Genomic DNA, 13,687 nt, shown 5'->3' with positions numbered 1-13,687 from the left:
AGCCCACGCAGAGTTGTTATACCTGGGGGGATGACCGCAGCCCTCGGGGATCTCGGACTGCAAGGACTGCGCAAGACCACGGGAGGGATGGACGGGCGGACGGACAGACGGTGTTCTCCAGCCTGCACAGCACTCACAGTTTATTTCTGCCTAGCTAGGGGCTGTGCTGCCGGGCGGCTCCGGTGGGGCCCTCTCAGGTGCTCTCCTCCCCGGGCTGCGGGCAGTTCAGCCAGTACTGGGCGATGGAGCGCGGGTAGCGGGGCTGCGCCAGGTCCACGCGCTTGGTACGCAGGTTGACGCGGTAGTACTTGTCTGGGAAGAAGGGGAGATGGCTGTCAGGACTGCTCAGAGCTGCGGGGAGCTGCCAGCCCTCGCTGCCAGCCCCGGGCACCTTCCCACTGCGTCTTGGAGCTCAGGGACATCGCAGAGTGAGAGGAGATCTCCCCCCGCCCCAGCAGCCCTGGTTCTGCATCTTTCCCGGATCCTGCTGCTCCAGACTCACCTCCTACGAAGAAGTAGACACTCTGGAGGGTCTCGCACTTGGAGCCTGACAGCCAGTCGCTTTCGACATCCGCGGAGTCAGAGTCGTTTTGGAGCCAGCCCCAGAAACCCAAATTCAGTGACCGGTGGTTCTTGTACCTCTTGCGCTGGCGGCGAGACTTCCTCCTCCGGGGCTGGTGGGAGGCCACGTAGATCCTGCCGGTCATGGCAGCGTCCAGCCGGCTGGGCACCCCCCGCCAGTCTTTGCTGATGTACCGCGGCCTGCTCGCCCCGTCTGGCAAAGAGGCAGATGATGAACAAGAGGGGCAGCCATGTATGGGGGTGAGCTGGGCACAGCCCCACAGACAGCCCCCAGAATCCGCTTCGAGACCCAAAGGGATACTCCAAAGGATCACAGCCTTTGGAGTATACCCCCGTGACAGGGACATGGACCAGGCAGAGCTGGGAGCCGCCCCTCGCCCCACCCTTGGCTGGGATCAGCCCTGTGCCACTAAGCCCCCTTCTTCTCCTCTCCATCGTTCATTTCTCTTGCCCAGGGCTGGGGTTTTCCTACGGCACCTCCAGCTCCAGTGGGAATAAAGAGTCCCCAGCAGCGACGCTGCGGTGCGAGTTGGCTAGTGACGGGCTCGGTAGTGCAGGACATAAGGGCTGCAGAGGGTGGGATTTGGGATGCAGTGGGTGATGCAGCTGTGGTCTAGGGGGTTCCTGTGCACAGCCCAGCCTCCTGCCCAGCACGGCAGCTCATCCAGCCTGCCCGCCCTTCCAGGCATCGCTTCCTGGGTGCCTGCACCCCTTGCACCCTCTCAGCGTGGGCTATGTTGGCACCCGCTGGCCCTCTCCCCAGAGGCTGGCCCAGCCCTTACTCATCCTGCCACCGAAGAGGATCTGGAAAACATCCTCCCAGCTGTCGCGGTTCATGAAGGCGTAGTGGCCGAACACGGTGGAGGGGGAGGACTTTTCGCAGTCGGCCTGCGTGGGCTGCTGGGCAAAGTCGTAGGACCAGTAGTATTTGTCTAGGAGAGGACACACAGGGCATTAGTGAGGGACACGCACTCAAGGGGGAGCAGGAGATCGAGGGGTGTCCTGCCCACAGCCGCTGGTGCCAGGCTCTGCCCGGGAGGGGGGGGCTGCACCCCTTACCCTTGAAGAAATAGACCCTCTCATTGCCGTGGTAGCTGTGTGCGGGGAGGGCGAAAGCTGCGTCAATGTTGTCTGGGATGCCTTCAAAGCCCTCAGAGATGTTACGTGGGTACCCAGGGTCCAGGGCTCCATCGTCAAAGCGCCAGTACTGGCTGCCCTGCGGGGTGCGGGACAGGGGGAGAGTCAAGGGGCCGGGTGCAGCATCTGCCAGGCACGGGTTTGCCAGGCAGATTGAACGGATGCTGGGAAGCCCCGTGGTGAGGCTGTGGCTGCCTGGGGTCCCAGACAGCTGCAGGGATTTGGGGATATCTGGCAGCCACTGTGTGCATGCATGCATGGAGAGTGAGAGGGTGGGCATAGGGTGGGTTGGAGGACCGTGCCAGCCACCCCTGCAGCCAGGCTCCTGCTCACCTTGAACAGGTAAGTCTTGCCTTGACAGTTGATGCGTGTGAAGGCTGCATCGATGGGGCCCTCGATGCCCCAGACATCGCTGATGAGCTTGGGGTACCCTGGCCGCACGCTTGTCTCGTCCAGCTCATAGAAGTACTTCCCTGGGGAGAGAAGGGAGGTGGGAGTCGCAGGAGGGACTGCAGTCGCTGGCGTGGGGTGACGGTGTGGCAACGTATCCCATGTGCCCAGGAAAGGTCCCCAAGATACCTCGGAAAGCATAAAGGGAACCATTCTTCAGGTCAGTGAAGGCATCAAAAGGTTTCTTGCTGCATAGCTCTTCGGGCTCCTCCAGGGGGTCCCACGTCCCAAAATCATCCTGCGTGGTGCTGGGCACCTCATCCACAGGCTCCTCCACTACTGTCTGCTCCGGGCCGGGCTGGCTGTCCAGCGTGGGCTGTGTCGTCAGCAGGGCGGGGGGCAGTTCTGTGGGGGCTGCCTCAGTGTTCTCCTCCGTGCCGAAGTTGACAGTGAAGTTGTAGTCAAGGTAGTCATCCTCTGGCAAGGCGAACACGTCTCCCCGGGTCACTGCGGGAGGCAGCAGGTTGGTTCCCGGGAGCCCTGGGTGTCTCCCACGGGGTCTGGGTGCAGGAGCCACGTGCTCCCGGGCAATATGGATTTGCAGAGACCCCCAGGCCCCCTCACTGCGGGCAGCAGTGAGCTGGCTGCTGAAAACCCCTGGTGCTGCCCCCCTGAGCACCAAATCCTGGCGCTGACTTCACCCCGCAGACACGGGTGGGTGTAGAGCTGACCCAGCAAGAGCCCCTCCGAGCCCCCGTGGTGTCGGGCACCCACAGACACCCCGGCAGCCCCCACCCTGGCCAGGAGAGCGGCGGCAAGGCAGGTACCTTTGGCTTTGCAGACGGTGGAGTAGTCGCTGCAGCAGCTCTGGTAGTACATGCAGAGGGTGTCGCACTGGCACTTGTGCTGCGCGTTGAAGCCATCATCGCAGCGGCCCACGCAGGAGTCTGCAAGAGCCAACGGTCAGCGCAGGAGGAGTAACGCGGGGTGGGCAGCGGGGCCAGCACATCCCCTCCAGCCCAGCCCCGGGGGTGAAAGCAAACGTGGGCACAGCTCAGATGGGGGGACCCTCACTCTCCATGGGTACCCCCGTCCCCAGAGTCTACAGCGGGATCTCTCCCTGCTTCCACCCACCTCCCACTGGGACGGAAGCCACGGACCAGGCTGTGCCAGTGTCCCAGCTCCCCCCTGGCAGTCCAGCTGCAGGATGGCCAGGGATTTTCCCAGGTGCCACTGATACCCGTGTGCTGCCTGCTTGCCTTCTCCCCATGATGGGAGGTGTAGCCAACATGGCCAGTGGCCATGGCCACCGTCTCGTTCCCTCCTCACCCTGCCGGGGCTCCCCAACCCATCAACCAAGGAGCCACACTCGCTCCTGGCTGTGAGCAGGGGCCACCCGGTGTGGAATCGGCCAGCAGTGGGTCCCAGCTCACCTTCAGCAGCACGAGCGGCGGCGAGCAGGGCCAGCACGAGGGCAGGGAAGAGCAGCCTCATCCTGGGCAGCCGGGAGCGCAGCCCTCCTGTGACTGTGCGGGCTGGAGCACGGCTGCGGCCGGGGCCCCGGCATCCACTGTTTGCTCAGCCTGCCCTGGCAGGAGAAAACAAACAGGCCAAGGTCAAAGCAGAGGGGAAAGGGGCAGAGACACTCTCCCAACCAGCATCCCCTGCAGCCCACGCCGAGCCGGGTGCATTTAGGGGGGGACAGGAGCACTGAGAGCTGCTGGCTGTGCTGCCAGCACCTTCCCGGCCAGGGTGTGGGTCGGGCACTGGTTCAGAGCACAGGGAGGGGACAGCAGGCCAGAGCCAGGAACGAGTTTTGAGATCCTGCCACACTTATTTCATAATGAACCTCATGATATTAAAGCTCCCAGCCTCCGTCTCAAGGGGAGGCCATTTCCCAGTCTGGTCTCAGCAAGACAAAAACCCTAACGAGGCGGGACAAGGGAGCGGTGCGCAGAGGGCAAAGGAAAAAGCCCTGGGCTTATGCTTGCCCACAATGTCACCATTTTGGAGGATTTGCTCTCGGGGTTTGAGCTTTCTCAATATCAGCAAGGCTGGGAGCAGACGTGGGGAGCCCCAAGGCACAGCGGCTCGGGATGGGGCAGGTGCCACCTCTGCTCACAGGGACCAGGGGCTGGAGGTGAGCGACTGGGAGGGAGGGAAGGAGGGAGGGAGAGTGGGAGCCCTCTGCACTTTCACTGCAGTAGGCAAACAAAAGCCTGTGTATTTTGCTCCCATCATTCCCTTTCCAACCAATCTTTTCGGTTACTAATTAATGTTGACTCAGCTCTTTCAGCAGGCTTCTGATAACTTCAGGATGTTTATTTAATCAGGGGCAAGGAGCAAACGCACACGAGGCTACTCGTGTGCTCAAGAGATACTGCCTCCACTGCCACGGCACCGCTGTTCCGGGAGCTCCATGGGGTCTGTCCCAGCCCCGGGGCAGGAGCAGTGCAGCTTTGGGCTTTAATCGGTGATGGAAGATTTGAGGAGAGAGGAAAGCTTCTCCAGGGGCCTCGCCTCTGCCAACTCAGACATAGGCACTTCCCAGCATCGGCTGCTCCCACCCTTGCTGGAAAGAGCTTTGATTTGGTGTTGAGGAAGGCATTTCCACCTGGAAAGCCCTGGTGAGCCGAGGGCAGCCACCAGACGTGGGCTGTTGGGGCAGGACTTCCCCTACAGCCCAGTCACCCCCTCCTTGCCCGCTGGCCTCAGCTACGGCGGAGCTGGTGCTGTCCTCGGGTGCAAGCACCAGCCCAGCGTTGCGCTAAAGCTTCATCTCATCCCCATTGAATCGATCCTGGGGGACAAGCGCCCTGAGAGGGCTCAGGCTCACGGGGAAGAAGGGCTGGGCAGTTTCTGAGCTGCTTTTGCTGATCGGCTGAGACAAAGCTCCCTCCTGCTGCTCCAGGCTCCCGACCACCAATACAGACCTGCAAAGGCTCAGCGAGCCCTTCCCTGGCCACCATGCTCAAAGCAGGACAGGAGGAGACCATGGAAGAGGGCTGGTTTGGGTAACGAGGCCCTGGGGAGCCCTTGCAGCTGAGTGCTGAGCAGAGCTGGCGAGGAGAGCTCAGGTGATGGGGCCAAGCTCCCAGGGCAAGGCTGGGAATCCCTGCCATTCCCAGAGCCCAGGCTGCTGGTGCTGGAAATCTCTCTCAAAAACTAGAGCAAAGCAAAAACTAAAGCAAAGCAAAACTAAAGCAAAGCTCAGCTCTCGGAGCTTGTCAGGGCAAACTACGGGAATGGTTTGAACTCTGTCTGCCACAAGCAGCAGCCTCCTCTGAGGCAGCAAACCCCTCTGCTGTGCTGCATCACAACAGGTCTTATAATTATCCCTAGTTAATAATAATTTACCAGAAAGATCCTTACTGTTTCTGTGCTGAGCCTCTCCTGCAGTACTGTGCCAGTCGGGTCGCCTTGTTTACTGTCCTTCGCTGTGATGTCCCGTCGCTATAATGTCCCTCTCCTCTGTCTGTCCCTGGGTAGTGGATTCAGAGAGGATTAGAAGCGACTCTGTGGCATCAAAACATCAACTTGAATTTAAGTCTCAGTCTGAGCTGGCAACAACCTGGTTTCGGAGCCAAGGATTGAAGCTGCTCCTCCCAACACAGGCGAGAAGCGTCCAAAGCATTTCTGCCCTGAGCACGTCTGGCCTGGAAAAAAGAAAACAAAAGGGGCCCGGGCTGCCTCTGCTCTTTCTTTTATCATGCAAATCCCGAGCCCACTCGGAAGAGCTGCTCCGAATTTCCACCAAGCTCAGGGAGCTATTTACCCCCCTGCACTGATACCAAACGGGTTCCAAACGCAGCGCCAGGACGGCCGCAGCCACACTGCGACCACCGGTCCTCTGCCACCTTCGCCGGAGGGACCTGCTGCAAAAACGGGGGGGGGTGGGGTGGGGGGTATCTCTGCCTGCCGTGGAGGTGGACACAGGCAGCTCGGGCAAGGGGGGGGTACATGAGCCGTGGGGACAGCGGGACGGGCCCCAGCTCGGCCTGGGCAGGCGGAGGGCTGTGGCAGGAGGGTTCGGGGGGGGGGCGGGTTGCGGTGATGCCAGAGCATCTGCAGCGAGGAGGGGGATGCTGCTGCCCAGGGCTGAGCCCCTCCTTGGAGAGGCGGCGCCTGCGCGGGGTGACATCAGCATCCCAGGACCCGGGATGCGGAGCCCGGCTCTGGGAAGGCGGCTCCTGCCACCGCTCCCAGCTCCGCATCCCGTCAGGGCAGGGAGGGGAGAGGGAGCCGGCAGCCCGGCCCTGCGGCTGGACCCTGGGCCAGCTCCGTCCCCCCTCCCGCACCTCCTCTCGGCGAGCTCAGCTCCCCCCGAGGAGGGTGGTGGCCCCGGCGGGCGGGTGCCCGGGGATGCTGGGCTAGGAGATGCCAATGGTGCTCACCCTGCTCGTCTCCCTCTATAAACTCTGCCGGTTCTTCGCCATGTCGGGTGCGGAGAGGTTGGTGGTGCCCGAGTGCGTGAGCCAGGCGGGGAGCTGGGCAGGCGGGAGCAGCTCCAGGGAGCACCGGGAGGTTTCCCCCGGGGTGAACACCGATGTTCGGGCAGCCCTGGACCGGATCCTGCCTGCCCTGCACCGGGCCATGGCCCGCACCAAGCAGTCGGCCAGCCCCGCGGAGCTGAGGAAGGCCATCGGTGAGATCTTCCAGCTGGTGGAGGAAGCCTGGGGGATGCCCACGCTGGGGAGGGACGTGGCCAAAGTGCTGTGCGACGTGATCCGCCTGGAGGGAGGCCTGGACCTGCTGCTGAACCTGCTGTACACGGCAGAGCTGGAGACCAAGTGCCAGGCAGGGAAACTCCTGGAGCAGATCCTGGTGGCAGAAAACAGGTGAGTCTGCAAAAAGCCCCCCTCCTCCACCAGGCACAGCCCTCCCCACCACACACCCACCCTGAGCACAGCAGGGATTTCCTCCACCCATCCCACTCACACCCCCAAATTTGCCTGCTCTGGGTGCTCCAGATGCACCAAACCCCCTCAGCTTCACACTCTGTCCCCCCACACCCGGCACTCGCACACGGGGGTCCCCAACTCGTTGATCACGCCCAGGCAATGGCACGACCTGCTTCCCCCATGGCTGGAGGGAGGAGGACCAGCCTCAGCTCATGGGATGCTGGTGAGGATCAGTGTGTCCTCATGAGCCACCCTCAGCCTGGGGCCACCCAGATGTGCCCAAGACACCCTTCATGGTTAAGGTGGGTTGGTTTGGCTGGCCCAGAGCATCTGAGCCGAAGGACGAGACACGGCTTCCCCTTAGCCATAACCGCAGTGGGAGGAAGAGGATGAAGGCGGTTCCCAGAGGCTTTCTGCTGCTGACCAGGGCTGGAGTGAGGCCATAAGGAGGGCCCAGCCGGACGGTGGCCCTCAGAGCCCATCAGCCCACAGCCCCTAGCTCAGAGGCTGGAGATGTGTGTGCTGTGCCCCAGGACAGGTGCGAGGTGTTGGGCTGGCTCTGCCAAAGTGTCTTCACGCATGGGGCGGGAGCGTGTGTGTGTGTACAAGCACATGTATGAGGGTGCATGTGCACATGTGGCACCCACCACACCTGGATGCACAGCAGTGCTGATGCAGCGCCCACACGCAGCTCACGCTTCAAACACCGCGATTGTGCTCCCACAAGCTCCCCCGACAAGCGAGCTCTCCGCTCTGCCCTGTCTGTGGTTCGACATGCCTCGGCAGCACCGCCTGCAGCGTGCCAGTCCCAGGGAGGAGCTGTAAACCCACCACGAGCTGGGGCAGGATCAGGCCTTTCCCTCATGGGACCCCACAGGCAAACAGTTCCATCAGCTCCGCTCTCCCTCGGTGTGCCCAAGCCCTGCCAGCCCCAGCCAGGGCTTTGTGGAGGAAGCCTTGGCAAAGTTTACAGCCTTGCTTCAGCTTCATGGGTGATGTGTCTTGCAGTCAAGTTCTGGACTGTCAGCCTGGGCCTTGCTGCATGTATTGGCAGGCAAAAAAAAGCAACAGCTAAATCAGGAAAGTCCATTAGAGCAGAATTAATCCCAGGAAACATCACTGGCCCAGGCTGAATTTGGCACTTAGCTTCCTGGCAAGAGAAAGCAGCTGCTGGAGTCACCATCTCTGCTCCTGGAGTGGTTCATGGGCCAGTGTCTTGGACCAGCTGTGGGCCCCCAGCCCCTCGCTCCCACAGCCTGAGCCACCATCAACCTCCAAGCGATGTCAGGGGGGTGTGGAGTCCAAGCCTTTGGCTCAGAGACCTCTCCCAGCATCTGTGCTCAGCCAGCAGCTGGACCAGTCCTGCCTCCATCCTATGCCTCCAGGGAGTCAGGGGCCTGGCGGGGCTGTTTGTCATCCAGCTCTGTGGCCAAGCTTGGACCCAGTCCCAGGCTGAGGGCTTTTTTTCCAGAGCTCTCTGCAGTGTTTGCTGCCAAATCCACCCCAAGGTCAGCGTGAGCCATGCGAGTCACAGGCTTCCCAGAAATGCTCTTCCTGCCTGCCAGCGCCGAGAGGCTGGCATGCCTTCACCCCACCATCGCTGGGGACTCAACACGCCGCTGCCCTCATGGGCAGCACGGCACAGGGCATCCGCCCCAGCACACCCCTTCCTCCCTCTACACCTTTAGGACTCAGCACCATTCAGGCATCATTTTAAGATGTCCTCACAGCACAGGGCTCAAGGCCAGCCATGGCTGAGCAGCAGCTGGTGGCCCTCGGCCACTTGCCCCCAAGCTCTTGCTGTCCTCTTCTAGGAGAGCGCAGGATTGTGTAAATAAACAGCTTTCCTCCAAGCTGCCATCTCAGGACAGGCAGATCCCCATCTCTCGCACACCTCCGTGGCCAGGTCCGCATGGTTGCTCAGCCAGGTGTGAAACCCCTGTCCTGGGCTTGGCACGGATCTGGAGAGCAGCCAGAGGACAGCACTGGTTAGGGACAAACAAGTTTTCACCCCCAAACAAGAAGCAGCTCACACACACCCAGCAAAGCTGACAAAGCAGATCTATTTCTAGCCCGGCATTAGCCTACCCTGAGCTGTTAATTGCTACGTATCTTACCTCCAGCACAAGAGCCTCTGGCATGGTGGTCCTGGGCTATGCACCCCATGTCCTGTCCCATCACAAGCTCTTCCATCAGACCCAGACAGGTTCTTCCAACACCAGCCTGTCACATCTCACTGCACCGCAGCCTGACAGCACATCTGGTGGCCGTGTCCCACAGGGAAACATCTGGCTGTCATCAGGCAAACACCACCAAAGCACAGGAGAGATCATGCACCAGTCACTGTTCTCGCTTCCTGTCCCTCATCTGCCTGTGCCTCTCCTTCCTGCAGGGATCGGATCGCTCGGATCGGTCTGGGAGTGATTCTAAACTTAGCCAAGGAGCGAGATGTTCCCCAGCTGGCACAGAGCGTTTCCGGTATCCTGGAGCACATGTTCAAACACACTGAGGAGACCTGTTTCCAGCTTATCTCTGATGGAGGCCTGGATGCCATCCTCTACTGGTGCCGCTGGACAGACCCCATTGTGCTGCGGCACTGCGCCATGGCCTTGGCCAACTGTGCCATGTACGGTGGGCAGGCCAACCAGCGCCTGATGATTGAGAAGAGGACGGCGGAGTGGCTTTTCCCTCTGGTGTTCTCAAGAGACGACGAACTAATCCGCTTGCACGCGTGTCTGGCCATCACGGTGTTGGCCACCAACAAAGAAATCGAGAAGGAGGTGGAGCGTTCAGGGACGCTGGCTCTGGTGGAGCCGTTCATCGCCTCACTGGATCCGGAGCAGTTTGCCCGTGAGATGTTGGGCAGCAGTGACAACAGCCAGGGCAGGACAGCAGATGACCTGCAGCAGCTGGTGCCCTTGCTGGACAGCTCGCGGCTGGAAGCGCAGTGCATCGCTGCCTTCTACCTCTGCACCGAGGCTGCCATCAAAACCAGGCAGAAGAAAACAAAGGTAAAGGGTAGGTTGGCCTGAAGGAAGGAGATTTAAAAGGGAAGGGGTGCCACAAATGCATCTGGGTGTCCTTTGCTCCCCTCTGAGCTCACCGAGTACCCTGGTCTTTGGCTGGCCTGGCACAGGTTGTGGGGAAGAGGAGGGAAAGCAAATTTCTGTCTCCTCCCTTTGTGTCCCCAGATTTTCAGTGAGATTGGGGCTACACAGAGCCTGAAGAGGGTAGTTTGCTACTCCACCAGCAGCACCACCTCCTCCCTGGCCAAAAAGGTGCTGCGCATGATAGGGGAGGAGGTTCCTCGGCGCATCCTGCCTACAGTTCCCAACTGGAAGCCCTGCGAGGTGCAGACATGGCTGCAGCAGATCGGATTCAACAAGTACTGCCAGAACTTCCTGGTAGGGCTGCCTGCTGGGGCAAGGGCACCTGGGTGGGCCCTTTTGCCTCATCTTACAGCAGAGGTGTAAGCATCTCTCCCAACAGCTTTTCCTGGGACCTTTCCAGCCTGGATTTCTCTTGGCAGGACCACCAGGTGGATGGGGACATTCTCCTGCGATTGACAGAGGAGGAGCTGCAGGAGGATTTGGGGATGGACTCCAGCATCACTCGGAAGAGGTAAGACCACCACCATGGCACGCTGGCCTCTCTCATGGTCATCACCATGGTGGTAGAGCCAGGGAAAAGATCTGTGCCTTTGCCTTCTTGCAAAGACAAGAACAGAGACCCTCGAAATGCAAAACCTGGACTGCCGGGGCTTTTCCAGTGGAGTATAGGGTCCTTGAGGGATTCCTGCAAGGGGGCAATACACTGGAGAGGTGTGGGATGGGGAGAGACGGGGGGTGGGACCCTGCAAGTTACACAGAAAGATAGGAACTTACCCAAGCTGCTTCTCCCTTAGCCGAGCTCCTCACACCTCCGCGTCCTTGGGACCAACGCTCCCACAGTCACGCAGCCGTTCGTCTTGCTGCTCCTTTAGCTCATTCCTCACCATGGCACGTAGCTGCACCTTCTCCTATGCAGACAAAAGATGTGATACCAAATGTCTCTTAGATCCTTCCTGGTCCAGCAGCCTCCCCTCCCGGCTCCATGCTTTCATTTCTTTCTGCGTCAGGTTTTTCCGGGAGCTGACAGAGCTGAAGACCTTCGCAAACTATTCCACCTGCGACCGCAGCAACCTGTCCGACTGGCTGGGTGGCATCGACCCCAAGTTTCGTCAGTACACGTACAACCTGCTGACGTGCGGCATCAACCGCAACTTCTTGCACCGGGTGACGGAGCAGCAGCTGCAGGAGGACTGCCACATCAACACGGGCTTCCACCGCGTCCGCATCCTCACCGCCGCAAGGGGTGCGGGTCCCGCTGCTGCTCACTGCGCCCGAGCAGGCGGGTGGGGATGAGCACTGGGGGTTGTTTGGGTTGAGTGGTTGGGTACTTTTAACTTTTGGGTGCTGTTTGCTCTGCCTAGAAATGCTTCACTCCCCTATAACACTGCAAACTGCATCCGATGGGACTGATGTATTTATCAGCTACCGGAGGAGTACCGGGTCGCAGCTGGCCAGGTGAGTCCTGCAGGCGACTTTATGGTGCTGGGCTGAAGTCCAGAGCAAAGGGTGGTCATCATTTGTGGGAAGAGCGTGGGGCCGGCTGCCCGCCCAAGAATGGGAGAGCTGCAGGCTGCAGCGGGGAGGAGGGGGAGGCTGCCAAGAGCTGCAGTGCAAACGGGGACAGCACGTGCCAAGAGCTGCGCGGTGGACAGGCTAATTCCCAGCCCTGTCACTGCCGCTCTGTCCCTCTTTGTGGCCCTGTGACCTTTTTCACATCGTGCTCATAGGGCTGTAGGGGATCACAGCAGGGAGTTAATGTCTGGCTCACCGTGTTTTCTGCATGGGTCCAGACACCTGTAAGCAAGCTGGGCTGGCAGCTGGTGCCTCAAGGACCGTTAAGTTCTCTGTGGGAGCCTGTTTGCTGCTCCTCTGTCTTACCATGTCAAAGTGGTGGGAAACCCAGGCACTGGCAGTAGCTCTCCTCACAGTGCTGTCTCCTCTTGCCACCAGCCTGCTGAAAGTCCACCTGCAGCTGCATGGCTTCAGCGTGTTCATCGATGTGGAGAAGCTGGAGGCAGGGAAGTTCGAGGACAAGCTAATCCAGAGCGTCATGAGTGCTCGCAATTTTGTGCTGGTCCTCTCACCAAATGCACTGGATAAATGCATGGGAGACCCCGAGTGCAAGGACTGGGTGCACAAGGTAGGAGATGCTATCAGGTGCGAGCTTGGTGGATGTCGGAGCAGGAAGGGGCTGGTGATGGGCTGACATGGGCCACAGCCTGAGCACTTGCATGTTCCCACAGGAGATTGTGACAGCCCTGAACTCTGGAAAGAACATTGTACCTGTTACAGACCATTTTGAGTGGCCGGATCCAGAAACACTTCCCAAGGACATGAGGGCTGTCCTGAAATTCAATGGTATCAAGTACGTAAAAGGAACCTATGCCATGGGGTTCCTTGGCACCTGGAGAGAACGGCTTGCATAAGCAGTAGCAAAGAGCATAAGGAGATTGGGAGGAACAGATGAGGGAGGTAGAACAGGCCAAAGGGGAGGTGAATCACTTCAGGGACTCCACATCATGGAGGGAGCAAAGGTCCCCACCATAACCCTTCTGCTGGTTTTGTACTTGGGGCTCCTACAGATAAGAGCTGCCCACCTCGTCACCACTGGGATGACGTCCATCCTTGTGCCCCCTGCCCTTCAGGCAGGAGTGATGCTGACAGGTTTCGCAGCTCACCCAAGTTCCTTTCGCCTCCTGCTTGCCCTTCATGCAGCAGTGCTCTGGGCTGGCGCCTCGACCTGCTCGTAGCCCTCCAGCCTGGCAGGGCACAGGGGAAGGGGCTTTCCTGCAGCATCCTGTGTTCCTCCATCTTCCATCGGGAAAAGGGGAGCTCCTAGAGAGCTGAAGTGGAGGAAGAGGTTCTGTGGCTCCCGACCTAAATGAAACGAGCTGTCTGTGGCATCTCGCACAATGGAAAAATTAAATCAAACTTTCTCCTTGAACACAGGTGGTCCCACGAGTACCAGGAGGCCACAATCGACAAAATAATCCGCTTTCTCCAGGGCCGTTCCTCCCGGGACTCATCGGCTGGGTCAGAGAATGGTCTGGACTGCTTGCCCTCGCTGGGGCAGACCTAGAACCATCACAGCTGCCTCATCCCCTCCAGAGACTTCCCAGGTGACCCCTTTTTATGTGGGGCCAAATTTCTCCCTCTAGATTTTTCCCCATCTTATTACCCTGGCTTGAGACAAAGCCTGTGGCTCATTAGCTCCCTTTCCCCCCCAAATGCAAGCCCCTGGTGCTAAAAGGTCAGTACTCACTCCTACAGTGCCTGGTGAGCCAAGCCAGGGTGGACTCTGGGATGGACAAGTTGTCTTCCACATCCTCCTTGGAGTGGCAGGACATGCAGGGTACGTGTCCCACAAGCAGGGGGTTCGAGGGACACTGACACTGTCCAGGACCCCTCAAACAGCTGCAGCTTCTCCTAGAAGCACCTCCGAAGAGGAGATATCTTCTGAAGAGTGAAAGCTGGGGAGCTGGTGAGGGGTACGATGCAAGGGGACGCGTGAGAGAGAAGAGCGGTTGAGAGGGAACGGTCCATAAGCGTCGCATGGCCTCTGCTGAG

At 59.9% G+C, this 13,687-nt stretch overlaps 2 protein-coding genes across 2 annotated transcripts; one reads left to right on the top strand and one right to left on the bottom strand.

Moving 5' to 3' along the window:
• Positions 1 to 193: 193 nt before the first annotated feature.
• Positions 194 to 3,603, bottom strand: VTN (vitronectin). Its single transcript, XM_086624791.1, has 8 exons — positions 3,543 to 3,603; positions 2,937 to 3,056; positions 2,299 to 2,616; positions 2,053 to 2,192; positions 1,642 to 1,798; positions 1,365 to 1,514; positions 503 to 775; positions 194 to 312 (listed from the first exon to the last, which is right to left on the bottom strand). The coding sequence occupies exons 1-8, from the start codon at positions 3,601 to 3,603 to the stop codon at positions 194 to 196; spliced, it is 1,338 nt and encodes a 445-aa protein (XP_086480917.1).
• A 2,883-nt stretch (positions 3,604 to 6,486) lies between these two features.
• Positions 6,487 to 13,199, top strand: SARM1 (sterile alpha and TIR motif containing 1). Its single transcript, XM_009983730.2, has 9 exons — positions 6,487 to 6,947; positions 9,403 to 10,021; positions 10,202 to 10,414; positions 10,540 to 10,631; positions 11,128 to 11,363; positions 11,482 to 11,575; positions 12,071 to 12,260; positions 12,364 to 12,485; positions 13,070 to 13,199. The coding sequence occupies exons 1-9, from the start codon at positions 6,487 to 6,489 to the stop codon at positions 13,197 to 13,199; spliced, it is 2,157 nt and encodes a 718-aa protein (XP_009982032.2).
• The last annotated feature ends 488 nt before the right edge of the window (positions 13,200 to 13,687 follow it).

This window comes from Tauraco erythrolophus, chromosome 21 (genome assembly GCF_009769465.1).
Source record: "Tauraco erythrolophus isolate bTauEry1 chromosome 21, bTauEry1.pri, whole genome shotgun sequence".
Taxonomy (NCBI): domain Eukaryota; kingdom Metazoa; phylum Chordata; class Aves; order Musophagiformes; family Musophagidae; genus Tauraco; species Tauraco erythrolophus.
This window is presented reverse-complemented; position numbering and strand designations above follow the sequence as displayed.

Excerpts from the sequence above, each read along its gene's own strand:
- SARM1 (XM_009983730.2), top strand. The coding sequence starts at position 6,487 with ATGCCAATGGTGCTCACCCTGCTCGTCTCCCTCTATAAACTCTGCCGG. Across the intron at positions 10,632-11,127 it reads TCCAGCATCACTCGGAAGAG|GTTTTTCCGGGAGCTGACAG; the intron begins GTAAGACCACCA and ends TTTCTGCGTCAG. Across the intron at positions 11,576-12,070 it reads ACCGGGTCGCAGCTGGCCAG|CCTGCTGAAAGTCCACCTGC; the intron begins GTGAGTCCTGCA and ends TCTTGCCACCAG.
- VTN (XM_086624791.1), bottom strand. The coding sequence starts at position 3,603 with ATGAGGCTGCTCTTCCCTGCCCTCGTGCTGGCCCTGCTCGCCGCCGCT. Across the intron at positions 3,057-3,542 it reads CGCCGCTCGTGCTGCTGAAG|ACTCCTGCGTGGGCCGCTGC; the intron begins GTGAGCTGGGAC and ends TGGCTCTTGCAG. Across the intron at positions 1,515-1,641 it reads GAGGGTCTATTTCTTCAAGG|ACAAATACTACTGGTCCTAC; the intron begins GTAAGGGGTGCA and ends GTCCTCTCCTAG.